Source organism: Chiloscyllium punctatum, chromosome 17 (assembly GCF_047496795.1).
Source record: "Chiloscyllium punctatum isolate Juve2018m chromosome 17, sChiPun1.3, whole genome shotgun sequence".
Lineage (NCBI taxonomy): Eukaryota > Metazoa > Chordata > Chondrichthyes > Orectolobiformes > Hemiscylliidae > Chiloscyllium > Chiloscyllium punctatum.
This window is the reverse complement of record NC_092755.1, coordinates 47,733,257-47,751,602: the sequence shown is the minus strand read 5'-3', so window position 1 is coordinate 47,751,602 and position 18,346 is coordinate 47,733,257. Positions and strand designations below refer to the sequence as shown.

At 44.8% G+C, this 18,346-nt stretch overlaps 1 protein-coding gene across 8 annotated transcripts in view; it reads left to right on the top strand.

The window, feature by feature from the left end:
• Positions 1–18,346, top strand: part of pisd (phosphatidylserine decarboxylase) — a 101,627-nt gene that overhangs the window by 75,208 nt on the left and 8,073 nt on the right. For 3 of the 8 annotated variants that reach the window (XM_072587081.1, XM_072587079.1, XM_072587082.1), the window contains exons 4-6: positions 13,332–13,568; positions 15,439–15,577; positions 17,557–17,703. In XM_072587081.1, coding sequence (XP_072443182.1) covers positions 13,332–13,568; positions 15,439–15,577; positions 17,557–17,703 — 523 coding nt within the window. Of the gene's footprint in view, positions 1–1,467; positions 1,865–2,607; positions 2,637–6,569; positions 6,736–13,331; positions 13,569–15,438; positions 15,578–17,556; positions 17,704–18,346 lie in introns of those variants that run through there. The other 5 variants (XM_072587078.1, XM_072587077.1, XM_072587083.1 and 2 more) reach the window with 4 other exon arrangements.

The window sequence follows — 18,346 nt, the reverse complement described above, 5'->3', positions numbered from 1 at the left end:
TAAAGGTTTAGATTAGATTAGACTACTTACTGTGTGGAAACAGGCCCTTCGACCCAACAAGTCCACACAGACCCTCCAAAGCGCAACTCATCCATAACCCTACCCCTATGTTTACCCCTTCACCTAACACTATGGGCAATTTAGCATGGCCAATTCACCTAACCTGCACATTTTTGGACTGTGGGTGGAAACCGGAGCACCCGGAGGAAACCCACGCAGACACAGGGAGAATGTGCAAACTCCACGCAGTCAGTCGCCTGAGGTGGGAATAGAGGGATATGGGCCAAATGCAGGCAAGTGGGACTAGTTTAGTTTTGAGAAAGTTGGTCAGCATGGACGAGTTTAACCAAAAAATCTTTTCCTGTTTTTGTGCTGTATGACTCTGACTATAAAGTTATAAAGGGATAGGGGTAGTATTGAAGAAAATGTTTCCATTTGTGGAGTTGATATAAATATGATAAATTTAATGGGGAATTTGAAAAATGTATTTATCTAATTCAACTGAATTATTATGTGAATTTTAAGCCTTGCAGACAGCCCAAAAGAGATGGTTCCAGGATTGATGGATTTTAGCTGTATGTTTAGGTTGGATAAACTGGATTGTTCTTCGTGGAGCAAAGGAGATTTTAAAAAGTGTCCAAGTTTAGATTAGGAAGACGAAAGAGACGCCTTTCTTATTATCTGATGGAACAAGGACTAAGTGATGTAATGTTTTGGGCAAGAAATGAAGGGGGAATTGATGAAGAACTTAATGCGGCAAGTGATCATAACTTGGAAGTCTTTGCCTACAAGGATGGTGAAAACAGAGATAATGAATGATTTTGAAATGAAATTAGATAGTTGTTTGAGAGAAATAAACTTTCAGGGGTAAGGGAATAAAACAGCAATAATGAGACTGACTGGATTGCTCTACAGAAAGCTGTTGTGGACTTGATGAACCGAATGGCCTCATTCTGTGGCATCATCACTCTGGCAAGTTTACTTAACTTAGTTGAAGTGAACAGAACATGTGGGAATATCGCACGGAGGAGTACAAGCATGCCATTTAGCTCCTTGACTCTATTCATGCATTTGATCCAAATAATATGCATCAGAGTGTGGCCTTAACTGCACTTTGCTCTCATCATACCCCTCAACTCCACTATTTTTGGAAAATCTTATCTATCCACACTCGGTTTTCCAGTAAAGAGAATTCCACGAGCTTACACCCCGCAGAAAAATATCTCCTCATCTCCATCTTGAAGGAAATACCCCTTACTTTTAAAACTGTGTCCCCTGGTTCTAGACTTGCCCTTTAGTTTTAACCTGTGGTCCCTGGTCCTGGTGTCTCCAGCTTGCAGTCAGGGAAAGGCAAAGAAAGATGTTCAGGTGTAAGTGAGGGGCTAGCATGGTCCGTATGGGCCGAATGTGCTGCTGAGGCTGCCTTGGTGATGAGTGTTAGTGACTGGCCGCTCTCTCTGTTGATAGGTGTCGCATCCGCCTCGACATCCGGGCCGTGTGCTGGTGACAGGCGGAAGTGGAGGCGGGCCGCGCTTCCGGTGCCGGTGAGCGTGGGGGTGACGTCACCGCCGGTCCCTCTTCCCACCCCCCCCCGCCCTCCCGGGAAATCCAGGCTCTAATCCCCGGGTCATGTGTCAATCAAACCAGCAGCAACAGCAGCAGCCGGCGGCGCTGAAGGGAGGGAAATGGTGAGATGTCGTAAATCTTTGCATAATACTGCCACTACATGTTACAACCTGCACAGAGTTAAAATTCATGTCCGGAGATCCCGTTGCACCGATGCAAGCCAGGCAGAGCTCCGAGAAGCCGACGGCTCGGTGGTGTCTAATGGTGCTGCTAGCTCTAGCAGGCGAGCACGCTTCAGGTACAGTGGAGGATATCTCTTTATATCTCTCTCTGTGTAATAGGACCTGCAGAGCCTAAAGCCCCAACCTGACCCAGTAATCGCCGTTACTTTGCTGCTGTGTAACAGCTTGCAACTTCAATAGGTTTTGGATGGGGAGGTAGGAAAGGGTGTGTGCTGGAATTAGCTGGAGGCGAGAAGATATCTGCTGGAGGATGGGAGATGCAAGTGGATTCCTTCCTTTGCGGCGGGGTGTGGAGAGAGGGGGGAGAGAGTATCTGCTAGAGTTTGCCTGTGTAAGAGGATACCTACTGGAATTAGCTTGGGGCTGGGAGCAGGAGGAAGAGGGTAAAGTGTTGGATGAGTTTGATGACATTGGGGGTTACCAGGGGAATGCAGATGAGGGAATCCAGGAATTGTGAGGAGTAGAAAGAATGGCAGTGTGGACTGTAAGGAGGAAGTTGGATGCAGTACGATCTGATAAAGAGAGAGGAAGAATGCTGTGCCAGCATGAGAGATTCTAAGAGCGAGGGGGATGGGAGAGGGTTACAGTAGGAGTTGAGCAGAACAACAAAGGCAGAGCTGTGAGTCATAGCTTTACAAGCAATCAGCTTGATGCTGAAAGGGATGCAGGAGAACGCGGGATTGGTGTTCCTATGCAGTGATGCTGCTGGCTGATGATTGGCCGGGTATTCTCTGCAGTAGAGAGGGGAGGGATGGAAATGGCCTGAGTTTTGGGAAGTACTGGGCAAAGTAAGTGAGTAGTGTGCCAAACGGAGATGGTCCGTTACTGGTGAGTGCTGTTTCCTTTTGACGGGTTAGGATGACGTGACAGGGTTGGCAGCAGGAATATTGGTGATGGATGATCAGCAGAAGGTGTTTTTAATGCTCAGATTTCATGAATGATTTATAACAATAAATTGAGGAATTAAGATGAGTTGGGAAACAGTGAGTACTGGCAAGGGAAAGGCCCATTCATCCGTCACCAGGAATATAATCAGGCATTCGAGGGGTTGTGACATTGTGTGGGTTAAAATGGGGGGGGAGGGAGACATTGATCAGTCTAACACCTGACCAGATCACTTTCACATTTAGTTTGGAGAGAGATCCTTTTTATTTGTACACCCAATTAAGGTACCCTACCCTCCTGAAGTAGTGATGAGCCCCTCGTGCAGGTTCTGCTGCTTCTCTCTATCTCCTCTGCAGGCTGTTTATGTCTCAAGACAGAACGTCTCGACAATATTCGGCAGTTCTCATTGTGTGCTCACACTGATGGCTTTCACAGCTTCTGTGCCCCCTGTCTTCCCTCCCCCCCCAAGAATAAGTCCTTTCCACTCTCCAAGCTTTTAGCAGTTTAACCCTTCAACCACTTGGTCCATGTGGGACTTATGTCAAAAGATGTCTTAACCACATTCCCAGTAACAGAGCAATATCCCTTGTGCTGTGAATTGCTGTTTAAAGATTTATTGGATCACTCAGGACATTGTTTCTTTACAGGTTGTAAAATGTTTGACTGGGAGTTGTAGGCTATACAGTGTCTTGAGTACGTTGTGATTGTGTTCAGTGTATCTGGGACACAGTAAATGTGATTATTGATGAGTCTGTTGATTTGCCTTGACAAAGTCATTCTTGTCTCCAAGTAGGGCTTGATGTTAAACTGACACTAAAGACGGTAGATTTTTAAAATTCTGTTAAAATTCAAAAGCAAATAACTGGGACAAATTTGACATTAAACAGGTCAAAAAATTGTGCGATTGGCTTTCCATCTCTCCGTTGCCCTGGGGCCCCATGCCTTAATCTCTCACCCAGCTGTGCCCTGAGTTTTTATTCATCCTGCTTCAAACTGAGCTGTAGTGCCTCAATAAAACTGCTCATCAATTTTCTCCCCTTGCTGTCCCTCGCGGGGCGGAATCTTTGTTCATCTAGTGCAGTTCAGTTCTGAAGGCACACCTTTCATTGGTGTCACATTCTGTGGTTGTTGCAAACTGCATCTCTTCAAGTAACAGCTGTTGGTGAGAGATTCTGAAGTGTGCTCTTTGGCTTTACCTGTGCCACCAGTTCACAAGTATCATAACTGGAGCTGAGGGCAAGCTGGCATAGTTTAGCTCACCTTCCTCCTCTGCCCCTGACAAAGTATGCCAGGCATTATAGCCGGCAGATCATTGACCACAAGAGGAGGGCAGTGCTGTACTGTGGTTAATCCTCTTTGTGATTACCAGTGCATTGCACGACTTGTCTGCCGCCTTGGTGCCGATTTGTTCCACAGTTTCTTCCAAATTAATTAACCAGTACTCATTCCTCTATGGGCACAGTGTGTTATTTGTTATAACTCAAAGGGGACACACTTGACTTAACATGTTCTGTTTCATCACTGAGTACTGTGAAGCCTTTGTTGTTCGTCCAGTATTCACATTCCACTGCAATCCACAAGCTTTGCTTCTCGTGCCCGAGATGGCCTTAGGGGGATTACGCGCCTCTTTCTTTCGGCACCCTCTGCCTTTTATGATTAGCCTCAGCCTCCCTAGGCATGCGAGAGGAAATCTGCACCAGGATTCCTGCTTCCAAAAATATCTGTGGGAAGATCTGTGAAAATGGATGTTAGGCAAGAGCAAAGCCTGAAATACAGATGAAGTGCTGGAGAAACTCCGACCTGGTGGCGTCTGTGTTCCGACTCCCAATATGACTTTTCAGAACTTTGCTGGCTTAGTAACATGAGACTAGGGGTCAGCTATTCAAGTCCTCAAGCCTGTTCTGCCATCAGCTAAGATTGTGGTTCTATCTTGTCCTTCTCTGTTCCACCTTGGTTCTGTGACATTTTAATATCCCTGACAGACAAGAACCCAGCAAGTAAGAACAGCTGGAGAAACTCAGCGGGTCTGGGTCAGGTCGTCTGTGGCTCAGGTCTGTCTCCAGACCTGCCTGAATTCAGAGTGCGAGCGTCCGAAGAACCTTGCTTTTACTTCCGTGACAATCCTGTGCTGGGTTCCCTGGCACTGCCTCCCACAGTTGAACACACTTGCTGACATTCTGTCTGAGCTCACTGGCAAGCCACCAGGTTGTCTTGTTTGGTGCTGCAGCTCAGTAAGGCTCGATAACTTAAATGGGGTGAATTCTCCCATGTGATGTAGGCCCCGTCACTCTTCCCTGTTCCGCTAATGAGAGTTTTCCTCAATTTCAAGCTTCCGGTTCCAAAGTGAGCCTGAAGCAGCCATCTCGATCACCAGGTGATGGTCCTCACAAGGAAACTGTAGGGAGGGTCAGTGCCAACAGAACTTACTGTCCTTCCATCTCTTCGCCAGTTTCAAACTCCAAGAGTTTGTCTCTTCAGATTAGCCAACCTTATTAATTTATTCAAATTAAGTCCTTGGTCACTTTTGATGAGAGCAGATTTTTGTTAACAATGGTTTCTCAAAGATGGCTGGACTCTGTTACGAAAGCAGCCCTTAGTTTGTGTGCCAGTCACTGGATGTTTCTGTCAGGGAGAGAGAGTTCAGTCCATCATACTGTTCTGACCCGTTGCAGAGGTCTGTTCCCTGATCCTCCTGCCCCATTCCCCTGCCCTTTATCATGCTTCCAAATACTTTGTCCCACTTTCTTGAGTTTATTCAAAATCTTTTTCTAGCCTTTCAATTCTTTTGCTAATCTTGTATTTATTTTGCTTAACAAGCAGAGGAAGTCTTTTTTTTTCCCCCCCCAATTTGCTGTCAGTCACTTCAGAGCCATCTTCTCTGAGTGGACATCTCTTACTGAACGGTATCCCAACTTTCCTGGTATCTCCCTTAAAAAATTAAAGCATCTCCTCACGTGGGCCCATTCTAGGGCAGTTTTTTACTGCTCTGTCTGTGTAAGGTCTTGTTATCATTCCTCATAGTAATATGTGCCCAAAGCTGGACACAGTGTAACAGTGATCTTAACCAATGTAGAGCACACTAGGTCTCCTGTCCTGCAGAGTGTAATGCCAGTGTGTGTTGGCAGTGATATTGACTGCCAGGTCATTTCCACTTGAGACTCCGAAGTCAGTTTGCTCTCACAATCAGCTGTTTGAGGCTATGCACTTCTCCCCAAAGTCCTCGCAATCTCTTCAGATTGACGTTTTTTTAAAGGTCTCTATCACCTGAGCAGCATCGAGGGGGTGTGATGAGCCGAAACCCTTGGAACCCCATTCTTAGGACCTGCCTTTGAGACTTCAATTCACAATATTGGTAGGGAGCAGTGCAAGTGAATGCAGCGAGAGGAACGAGCTATACCAAGTTACAACTGTTCTATTGACTGTACGACAGAAATTTAGGAAGCTTTAAATGAAATGGACATTAAACCAAAAACTGAGAGCCCTTTTCATGATATCAGTGCTGCAGTCTGACCGTAATGCCAATGTACACATTGTTTGTCCTCCTCGAGGGTTTTGAATAGTGGGACTGGATAAACGAGGTCTCTAAATTCTGATCGTTTTTAAATAGAAGTAAAATTTGGTTGTCATTCTTGACCCTGACACACACACTTTCATTTTTACAAAATTGCCCAAATATGGGTCCCCTTTTAGAAATCTGATGGGGATGAGAGGATCTTAAAGAAAATTTGGGAAATAACCAAGTAATGTGTATGTCTCTAACCGTTCAGGCCAGCTAACATCAAGCTCTGAGCAGAGTGGTTTTGAGGCGATGTTTAGGGGTGTAATGTTAAGGGGCTGTTTCGTTGCCTGACCAGCTGTATATGTATAATTCCACAGGTTACATTTTCCCCAGTTGGCTTTGCGCCGCAGGCTAGGTCAGCTGAGCTGTATGTCCAAGCCTGCCCTCAAGCTCCGTACCTGGCCTCTGTCTTTTCTGTATTTCTTCCTGCCATTTAGTGTCCTTAAGCCTCTTACTAAAGTAGGATGGCGACCAACAAGCAGGGTAAGTGTGTGGAATTTCTGGGTTTTGGGTTCGTGATATGGGAGTGTGTGAATCCCAACATTCAGAGTTTTAGTGTTTAATTTGCAGTGTATTCTCCCGTTTAAGATGAAGTGGAATTTAAAACTAAATATTGACTGATGTTATGTGGCACATTGTTGATACTTAGGTAGCAGCATTTTAAAATATGCTTACGCAAAGTGTCTGTGTGTGTGTGTCTGTGTCTGTCTGTCTGTGTGTGTCTGTGTCTGTCTGTCTGTGTGTGTCTGTGTCTGTCTGTCTGTGTGTGTTCTGCATTCCCCCCAAACCCCAGCTTTATTCAATTCCTTGACACTCCACTGTTGATAACTGTATCATAAGCTGATTTTGAAATTCCCTCAAACCTCTCCCATCTTTTCTTCCTCGTTTGGTACCACTGACTTCTGTCCTAATCTCCCTATGTGTGACTCAGTGCCAGTGATTGTCCAAATGTGTTTCTGTGAAGTGCAGGGAACCTGTTACAGACCCTATATAAATGTAATTTATTGTTTATGGTTACCATCGTTCACTTAGACTAACTTTGTACAGATCTGTTGCCAATTTTGGGAATTTGTAACTGGGTGGGACTTAAACCTGGATTGATATTCAGCAAGTGCATTTTTCGAGCGGCCATTGAAGGGTGGTGTGACAGTTCAAGCAACAATTAAAATGACAGCACCATTCCCAGTAAGTTGGCCAATTCCTGGACAGCAGTCCCTGGTTGACATGGAGGCTGTGTGTGGGAGCCATCCTGTCCATATTCATCTGAGTGCTCCCCTTAGAAATACAGGCTGAAAGAGTGAGGCAGGGCTTCCTTTTATATTAGCTAATAACAGCATTGCTAATCTCTTGGGGCAAATGTTTTGCCTATTAAGGACCATTATTCAGTTTGTTTCTGCTCGTAAATTGATGGTCACATATGCGTTAAATGCCAAAACAAAGCAAGTGAAACCATTGGCTTGGAGTGGTGGCTAGGTTTAGATAAATGATCGGACCATTTTCTCTTCATAAAAGAGCTGGGAAGTGCAGTACTGAACTGTTGTATTGTGCAGGTATGACTGACTGACTGTGGGCCAGTGTCGCATTCTTGGCTCAGCTCAGGCGTTCAGTTCCCACTGTCAGTACTAAAGAGCATAAAGCTTCACTAGAATTCTAAACAGACTGTTGGTTTCCATCTATTTCCATGACTTGAAGCAAGGCTTGCCATAGTTTTAGTGGTCTATGTGGAAGATCCGCAAATGTTAATGTTTGTGTTGCAGGGACAAAACACACTGCAGCTGCTGGAATCCACAATAGACAGGCAGCAGGCTGGAAGAACACAGCAAACCCCGCACAGTGTCAGAAAGTGGAAGGCTAAGAATTTGAGGCAGATAATCTAATGTGCAATTCCCTGGGTAGCAGTCACTAATTCAATCATATCGTGAAGAAGAAAAGTTTGGAAACAGACCTTCAGTATTGACCAACTTTATTACTCACGATATATCACGGGAGCATTTGATTTTCAAATATTTTCAATACTGAAGGTCTGTTTCTGAAATTTCCTTCACCATACGATGACAAAGTACTCAAACATGCCCCCGTTGGACAGCTGTCCATCTTTAAGACCCTGTTTAAAACTCGCCTTTCTGACCAAGCTTTTATCGGTATCTCCCTGTGACTCCTCAGCAGCAGTATCATCTGACTGCACTGCTGAGAAGCGCTTTCGGACCTTATCATCTGTTACATTACAAATAATTCAAAGTCAAAGATTTGGGACTTGGTTTAAACATTTCCCCGTTAGTTTCCTCCTTCCTTAATGAGGAAAACACTGTCTGAGTGTTATTTTCCCTGAGGGATTAGTAATGCTGGTTTTAAAAAAAAAACAAAGCCCTGTCCCACTCTGAATTTGATTTTCTCAGGGAAGCACTCTCATTCAGTTGGAGTCTGTGTGGGGAGGATCGTGTCCAGGGGTGAGATGACCTATAAGGAATGGTTGATTGTTTTTAGAAACTAATAACCTTATGCTATTATTTTGGATTTCTACATGTTCTCTGTGTAAGTGTCAGGCCTCACTCTTTGGTTCTTTAATCTTCAGTGAATGGGCGCATGTCACGTGTCTACATGCTCAACAAGTGCTTGTGATTTCCTGCTCTGTATGTGGCACAGTTTCTTTACTCTGTTAAAGTTTTTCAGGAAGGTCAGGCAGCATCCAAGGAGCAGGAGAATCGACGTTTCGGGCACAAGCCCTTCTTCCTGAAGGGCTTATTCTCCTGCTCCTTGGATGCTGCCTGACCTGCTGCACTTTTCCAGCAACACATTTTCCAGCTCTGATCTCCAGCATCTGCAGTCCTCACTTTCTCCCAAGTCTTTCAGAAGTAAAGCACGTGGGTGTTAATAAAATGTCGGGATCATGGTCTGAGCTTATTAATGTTTCTGTGTCAGCCACTGGTGCTCTGCTCCAGCTGTTTTATCTATTCCATTTCGGGTTCACACTGCATGTTTTCATCTCAATTCCTGATGCTGTTTCACTCTGAGTTGCTTGAAATGCCTATCATGTTCACTATGGGTTGTGATGTACACCAGCTTCATTCCATCTGGAACATTGTGGCTGATGTTGTGGTGTTTGTGTGTAAACCTCGAAACTCAACCAGAAACACATCCGTTAAAATAAAGGCTCTTTAATGAATAAAGCATGATACTCAGTCCCAATCAAGGCACTAATCTCCATTGATTCCAGTGCCGATTTTGGACAATCTGATGCTGTTTACAATAGCAAATAATTTGGATGGCGATAGGAGCTTAGATTGTGATCAGGGGGCAATGTTTAGAAATTGAATGTTGGCAAATTAGAGAAAACTGAGTTGAGAGTTTTTCAGTTCACTTCTGGCATTAGAGGTTGAGGTCAAAACTGTAAGTTTTCGATTGGTTTTATTAGAAAGAGTGTAAATGGATTTGACGGAGTGGGTAAATGTACTTTGGATTACACTGATGTGGTGGGGAGTAGTTGCTGGCACTTGCGTGACTGTTCCTTGTTTGGGATTATGTTCTGATGCTGTGTAATGGGAAGATGCAGCTGCAAGCAGGTCTATTACAAACAGATAAATTATCATCTCAGCAATTGCATCTGCAAGAGATCGTCTGAAGGATTCCTTTTGACTGTCATTTAGCTTAATGAGCCTTCTGTAGCACTTAGTGCAGATACAGCGACAGCTATTGCATTTCTAACTGTTTAGGCACGGCCTGTTTATGGGCTGGTTCCCAGGTTGATCCCACAGTAGGACACTCACTGACATACTGATGCAGAAACTTGACACTGGTGGATTTTTCAGGCAGAGCATGATACCTACTGTTTGCTGAGGAGGAGGAGGATGGGACTGAGGTTGGAGAGGAGGCAGCAACATGCCATTTATAGGGGCAGGGCTGTTGGAAGTTTCACTCTTCCTCCAGCACACAATAGCATGAAGCCCTATTTTGATGCGGTTTAACAGTCTGATTCAGAATGAATCCACCAATGAGGCAACAATATTGAAAACGTAGACCGCAAATATCAAATGGGGCAAACTGATGAGTGCAGAATGTAAATAACCAGCACAGAGATGGTTAGGTTTTGAGTGTTTGTTTGTCAGATTTATGAGCCTTTTGGGTGCCCACAGCGTCTAATCCTGGTGACCTAGGTTTTGGGAGTGTCAGCCATCCTCACTGCACTTCATGCACAGTGGTCTCCAGCCGCCCTTCCCCCTCTAAGCTTATTAAATGTAATGTCACTTCCCAAGTGCATGCTTGTCTTTCCCGGCCCTCCACGTTGAATCTTTCCAGTTAGGTGTCTGGGCCCCGTGCAGTACCAACATGGCTGTTAGCAGAGTCCAGCTTGTGAAAACCTATCTGCAGTCTTTGTTGGAACATCCCTGTACCTGTGTGTGCCTGGTGGATTGTCCTCTTGATTAACTATACAGAAAGAAATCATAGAGAATATCTTAACCCAGTCCTTTACTGTTACCCCGGTTTGTCCCCCATCTCTCACTCCTCCCTCTCATGACTCTCACTGTCTCTCTCATGTTTCACTGCTCTCCATATCAATTTGTCAGTGCCTCTTCCAATCACTCATACGGCCATCAGTGATGTACTTTATCTCTAAGTTTAATTCCCTGCTCTACCTCTTTCCTCTTTCAAGACCGTCCTGACACTAACCACCTTTAGATCAGCTGTCATATCATATCTGCATGGCCTGCTGTTCAATTCTGTAAAGCACCTTGAGATGTTTTGTTATGGTAAAGTTGCTTTTATAACTGAGGAAGTTTTGTCAAAATTCTGCACACAGTGGATCAATTAACATCTGGGAAGATAGCCAACAAGGTGGCTCACAGCAACAGGGCCTCTGATCCAATTCCACCATCGGGCAACTCTGTGTGTGGGGTTTGCAGCCTTTCTCTCTTTCCCCCCCCACAAATACCTGTGTGGATTTCCTCCGCGTGCTCTGGTTTCCTCCCCATAGTCCAAAGATGAGGTGCTGCATTTTGGGAAAGCAAATCTTAGCAGGACTTATACACTTAATGGTAAGGTCCTGGGGAGTGTTGCTGAACAAAGAGACCTTGGAGTGCAGGTTCATAGCTCCTTGAATGTGGAGTCGCAGGTAGATAGGATAGTGAAGAAGGCGTTTGGTATGCTTTCCTTTATTGGTCAGAGTATTGAGTACAGGAGTTGGGATGTCATGTTGCAGCTGTACAGGACATTGGTTAGGCCACTGTTGGAATATCAAGTGCAATTCTGGTCTCTTTCCTATTGGAAAGATGTTGTGAAATTTGAAAGAGTTCAGAAAAGATTTACAAGGATGTTGCCAGGGTTGGAGGATTTGAGAAGTTCAATAGGCTAGGGCTGTTTTCCCTGGAGCATTGGAGGCTGAGGGGTGACCTTCTAGAGGTTTACAAAATTATGAGGGGCATGGATAGGGTGAATAGACAAAGTCTTTTCCCTGAGGTCAGGGAGTCCAGAACTAGAGGGCATAGGTTTGGAGTGAGAGGGGCAACTTTTTCACACAGAGGGTGGTGTGTACATGGAATGAGCTGCCAGAGGAAGTGGTGGAGGCTGGTACAATTGCAACATTTAAAAGACATTTGGGTGGGTATCTGAATAGGAAGGGTTTGGAGGGATATGGGCCAAGTGCTGGCAAGTGGGACTAGATTGGGATGGGATATCTGGTTGGCATGGACGGGTTGGACTGAAGGTTCTGTTTACATGCTGTACATTTCTATGACTCTTTGTGCAGGTTAGGTAGATTGGCCATGCTAAGTTGCCCATAGTGCCTAGGGATGAGCACTAAGTGAGTTAGCCATGGAAAATGTGGGGTTATGGGATTAAAATGGGAGTTGGATCTGTGTTGGATACTCTTTGGAGGGTGGGTGGAGAATTGATGGGTCAAATGACCTCTTTCCACTCTGTAAAGATTTTATAATTCTGAAGTAATATTATAGACTTCAGCTGCTCATTCAAAGTCAGATTTGCCAAAGGGCTCCAAATGTGCTGTATTAATTGAAAACAATTAATCTGATGAAGAGTCATCTATTCTCGATGTTAGCCAGCTCCCCCTCCATGGATGCTGTCTGACTTGCTATGGTCTCCAGCAGTTTTTGTTTTCAGTACAGATTCCAGCATCTGCAGTAATTTGCTCCAACATTGTGTTGTATTAATGGTCTGTTTAGATACAGGAACTCACCAAGCTGAGTGTTTCCAGCAGTTGGGACATCGTTTTGATTTCCAGCAGCTACAGTTTTGTCTTTAAGTTAAACACATGATCCACATCTTCGCTCAAGCAGCAAACTACTCCAGCCAGGTCGGCAGGAGAATGCAGGTGTGAAACTTTATGCACCTACAAACATATTAGTGTGAAACACATATTCACAGGTTTGGATTGAATTGACCTTCACTTGTTTAAATTAATTTTAAACATCCCTGTGCTGTCATTGTTAAAAAACTATTTCTCACATTTAACATGATGAGATATGGCTGGAAGATTTTCCTCATTGACACAGCAATTAAAGAAAGTCTGTGTACATTTTTGAATAAAGTTATGAGCAACATGGTGGGTCAATGAGTTAGCACTGCTGCCTCACAACGCCAGGGTCACTGGTCCGATTCCAGCCTCTGGTGACTGTCTGTGTAGAGTCTGCACATTCTCCCTGTGTCTGTTTCCTCCGGGTGCTCTGGTTTCCTCCCACAGTCCAAAGATATGCATGATAAGTGAATTGGCTGTGCTAAATTGCCCACAGTGTTAGCTGCATTAGTCAGGGGTAAATATGGGCTAGAGGAATGGGTCTGGGTGGGTTACTGCTTAGAGAGTTGATGTGGACTTGTTAGGCCGAAGGGCCTGTTTCCATATTGTAAGGAATTTAATTTTAAAATCCAGTTTTATTCCTTTAGTGGGTCATCAGATGGTCTGTTCTGTTAAATGTGTGTTTCTGACCTTGCCTCCTGTCCTGGAAAACAGCCTTCTACTATTTCCCCTTGGAATATTCAATGGGGTTTTACAGTACAAAGTCAGTTCCTGTTGCTTCCTTCTGAACTCTGCTAGTGTTGAGTGTTTACCTGTTCTTCTGACTGTCTTGCAGGTTGGCCTGTATAAAACTATTCCCACACGGTTACTATCCCGTGCATGGGGTAGACTGAATCAGGTGGAGCTTCCTACCTGGATGCGTAAGCCTGTCTATAATTTGTACATATGGACATTTGGGGTTAATATGAAGGAAGCAGCGGTGGAAGATCTACAGCATTACCGAAATCTCAGCGAATTCTTCCGCAGAAAGCTCAAACCACAGGCGCGTCCTGTCAGTGACTCTCACTGCGTGGTAAGAACTTTGCTAATCTTTGGGCTATAGCAATATGATTCTGAAGATTTAGCCCCAGCTTCTAAAAAAAAACTCTGGTTTAAAAACAAACTCTCTCTTTGTCCTTGTTCTGTTAAATATCTGTCCATTCTGTTTATATTGTCTTGAGAATAATTCAGCACTGGTCCACGTGTGATTTTTGGATTGCAGAAGCCTGTTATTTCTCTAAAGTAAGTTTTCGATGTAATGTTAATGTGACCTGTGTCCTTTGGAGGGCTAGCAGTGCCAAGGTATATTCCTGCAGGAAATAGGTATCCTGCTGTTTGCATCTTGAGTCTTGCACCTCATTTCAAACGATTCAAGTTGATGTGTAACCACATTGCATGTTAATGCAAAGATTGCAGACTCTTAGTTTTGTGCAACTGCGGTTTCATTTTGAAGTAACTTTGAGCTGCAGAATGTCAGAGGACTAGTCCCTTCAAATGTAACAGAGCACGAGCAGGATTAATATGGTCAGGAGGAGAACCTTCTCTTGTCATTTACTAGGATCATGGCTGGTCCAGTCCACTTTCCTGTCTGCCCCTCAAACCTCTCAACTCCCTGAAAGATCAAATATGTTTCTGTCCTGGCCTTAGATGTATTCAACGATGGAGCAGCTATACCCCTTGACATCGAGAAATCCAGAGATTCTTCACAACCCTCTGAGTGAAGAAATTTCTCCTCATCTCAGTCATAGAGCACAGAAATAGACCTTTTGGTTCAACCAGTCTATGCAGACCATAATCCCAAACTGAACTCGCCCCACCTGCCTGCTCCTGGCCCATATCTTTTACAAACCTTTACTATGCAGGGATTTATCAAAGTGTCTTGTTTTTGTAATGGTGCCCACATTCACCACTTCCTTAGGAAGTACATTGCACATACAACCCACCCTTTGTGTAAAGATTTGCCCTTCGCGTCTTTTTAAAATCTCTCTCCTCTTGCCTTAAGAATATGGCCCTCGTCTTTAAATTCCCCACCCTAAGAAAAATACACCTCCCGAAAACCCTATCTATACCCTTCATGAATTTATAAACTTTTATAAGGTCACCTCTCAACCTCCTACACTCAAGAGGAAAAGGTCCATGCCTCTCCAGCCTTTCGTTATAACTCAGACCTCCCATACTCAGTAAGATCAATTTGCCCCTTATCCTGAGACTGTAAGATCCTCTCAACTCGTTGGTTTACCATGAGAAACCACTTCAGAACCTAGTATGTCTCGTGTCAGTGTGGATTTTCAGAAAATCAGGAGACAATTGCATGGAGCAGCTACCCTGATGTATTGGGGCAAGAGGAAAATGCAGCAGATCGTGGAAAACTGAAATAGAAAGAGAACATGCTGCAAGTGGCAGCATCTTGTAGAAAGAAACAGCTAAAATGCTGGCACAGGCTCCAGCTAATGCTGGGGAGAGAGATGGAGTTGATGTAGCAGTGATGGGTTAGCACCAGACCTCAGGGAGTGTGCTACTGCACTGACATGTCAGCTTGAAGAAGTTTCACTGAAATCGCAGCGTTTCCAGGGATGCCAGTACCATGACGTAGTACTTGAAGTGTAAAGGAATGAGTATAAGGGGCATGCTGCTATTTTGGAGAAAGCTGGAGCACGCTGAATTCCGATGCTTTTCCTGATATTTACTGACAGCCCCACGTTGAAGAGTCACTGGTGGGTGTACTTGATCCAGGCCAGGATCACCTCCATAATTAGCCATAGTCTTTACAGCCTCAGCTATTCCATCCAGTGTGATTGTCGCCCCGTTATCCGGTTTAACTGATCTACATCTCATAACTGACCACGCAGCGTGGGGGAAATCACCTACTGATGATCACTCTCCCCTTTCTTCCCATTCTCTAGATCAGTCCTTCTGATGGAAAGATCTTGCATTTCGGGAGAGTGAAGAATTGTGAGGTGGAACAAGTGAAGGGCGTGACTTACTCATTGGAGAATTTCCTGGGCCCTCAGACCTGGTCAGAGAACCTGGAGATTAGCGACAGTAAGTTCATGTTTCCAGCACAAGTTTAGGTTGATTGGTTTTCAGGCAGTTTCCAAAGCCCTCAGTTAATACTCCATGCAGTATTTTCTTATCCCTACAGTGTGGAAGTAGGCCATTTGGCCCATCAATTCCACACTGACCTTCCAAAGAACATCCCTCCTAGACCCACTCTCACCTTACCCTATCCCTATATTTCCCATGGCTAACCCACCTAACATACATGTCCTTGGAAACTGGGCAAGTAGGCATTGCCATCCACCTAACCTGCACAACTTTGGACCGGTACACCTGGAGGAAATGTATGCAGACACGGGGAGAACGTGCTAACTCCACACAGGTAGTCGCCCGAGGCTGGAATCGAACCTGGGTCCCTAGCGCTGAGAGGCAGCAGTGCTAACCAGTGAGCTATCATACCGCCCCTATGCAGAGCAAAGCGTTTGTCTAAATGGAGCTCTGCGTGTCAGCCTCCCTTATGTAGAAAAATGGAATGAGGAAAGGTCGCTCTTAGCTGGGTGTGGAGCTTTAGGGAGGCACTGTTAGGTTTGGTTCAATTGAATTGCCAACACCACATGGTCACCTGTCAATGACAGTGTGTCGGGTAGTAGGTGACAGAATTGGTGTACAGGAGATCGCTATGGTAAGTAAACAAAATCAAAGTTGATTAATCTTGTTCTGGCCATATGTTCCTGGGTTCTCCGCATTGGCTCTGTTTTGTGCAGGATCACTGAAGCAGCAGTATGCCAGTATAGGTTTTGGGGTTTCCTGTCAGCACTCCTTCATCCAACCACTTCTTGGGAGCGGAGAGGTTGGTGTGAAGCATCAGAAGCCAGGAAATTTCCGTTATAGGAAGGATGTTGTGAAACTTGAAAGGGTTCCGAAAAGATTACAAGAGTATTGCCAGGGATTAGAGGGTTTGAGCTACAGGGAGTGCCTGAACAGGCTGGGGCTGTTTTCCTGGAGCGTCAGAGGCTGAGGGGTGACCTTATGGAGGTTTATAAAATTATGAGGGGCATGGATAGGGTAAATAGGCAAGGTTATTTCCCTAGGGTGGGGGAGTCCAGAACTAGAGGGCATAGGTTTAGAGTGAGAGGGGAAAGATTTAAAAGGGACCTAAGGGGCAATGTTTTCATGCAGATGGTGGTGGAATGAGCTGGTAGAGACTGGTACAATTACAGATTTGATTAGATTAGATTCCCTACAGTGTGGAAACAGGCCCTTTGGCCCAACCAGTCCACGCTGACCCTCCGAGTAACCCACCCAGTCCCATTTCCCTCTGATTAATGTACCTAACACTATGAGCAATTTAGCATGGCCAATTCACCTGACCTGCATATCTTTGAACTGTGGGAGGAAACTCACGCAGATACTGCGAAAATGTGCAAACTCCACACACCGTTGCCCTGAGGTTGGAATCGATCCTGGGTCCCTGGTGTTGAAGGCTTCATAATGGGTATACGAATAGGAATGGTTTAGTGAGATGTGGGTCAGGTGCTGGCACGTGGGACTAGATTGGGTTGGGATATCTGGTCGGCATGGACAAGTTGGACTGAAGGGTCTGTTTCCATGCTGTACATCTCTATGACTCTATAACTCTATATGGTAGGTGGACCCAGCTGGTGTGAGCTTATGGAGTCTGATGTCTCTGAGGGCAATCATACGGCAGGGGTGAAAAGGGAACTAGAGATAAATCTTTGGAGATTTGAGGTGGTCTTGAGTCCTTCCTTCCAGCTATCCAGTTGGGATATACAAGCATCAGAACAGTGCTTCTGAGTAAAACAGTGAAGTCTGGTCACTCCTTCCAAACTTCAGTCTGAAAAGACCCTTAACGTTTCCAGAGAGATTCTGCAAAGCAGCTCAATGTGGCACGGAGCTGTAGTATTATTCCAGTGAGGATTAATATGGAACCTGATATACATAAGTGAATGTTATCAATAGTAACTGAATCCTATTCAAATCCACAATTTGCTGTAATCCTGCAGATAAACATGAGACCAGTTTTCAGGACCATCTGGTGACGAGGGAAGGCAATGATCTCTACCACTGTGTTATTTATTTGGCACCAGGAGATTATCACTGTTTCCATTCACCTGCTGATTGGAGAGTTGCGCACAGGCGCCATTTCCCAGGTAAGCCTTCTACTGTTTGCTTTTTAATTAAAATCAAGTGCCTTGATTGTTTAGCCTGAATCTCCAGCAAGAGTTAGTTCCTGTTTCTGAGCTGAGAGTTGGATCAATCTGTGGCCCTTTCGCTTGTGGAATCTGGGTTTAAAAGTGCAGCCAGAGTGACAGGCTGGATGTTTGCCAGGGCTACAGACTGTAAAGGACTCGGTCTGAACACATTTGCTGAGCCCATGGGAACAAACTGTCTTTAATATGTCTGCAGTTAAAAAGCTTGTGTTGGTTACAGAGCAAAATGTGGTGGATGGATTTTTTTTCTTTCCTCTCAGCTGGAGAGGTATATTGTTGGGGCAGAGGAGAGGGATCTTCACTTTTGAATCCTGCTGTGCTCTACCTGACTTAGAAAATCCTGACACTGAACATCTCAACAGAATGGTGTTTCATTCCCCATCCGCTTGCTTGACCACAAAGGAGATTAATTTTTAACTTTACTGCTGCGTCATGTTCCCTAACTGTGAATAGAAGTAAGCGGCCAGTATTTGAGAGAAATAAAAGGGAATCTATCCTTCAGTTCTGAAGATGGCAGTAAGGGGAACGATAGTGAATGCACCTCATCAAAGGCAAGCTCACTCTCAGCTCCTGCTGCTTTGCC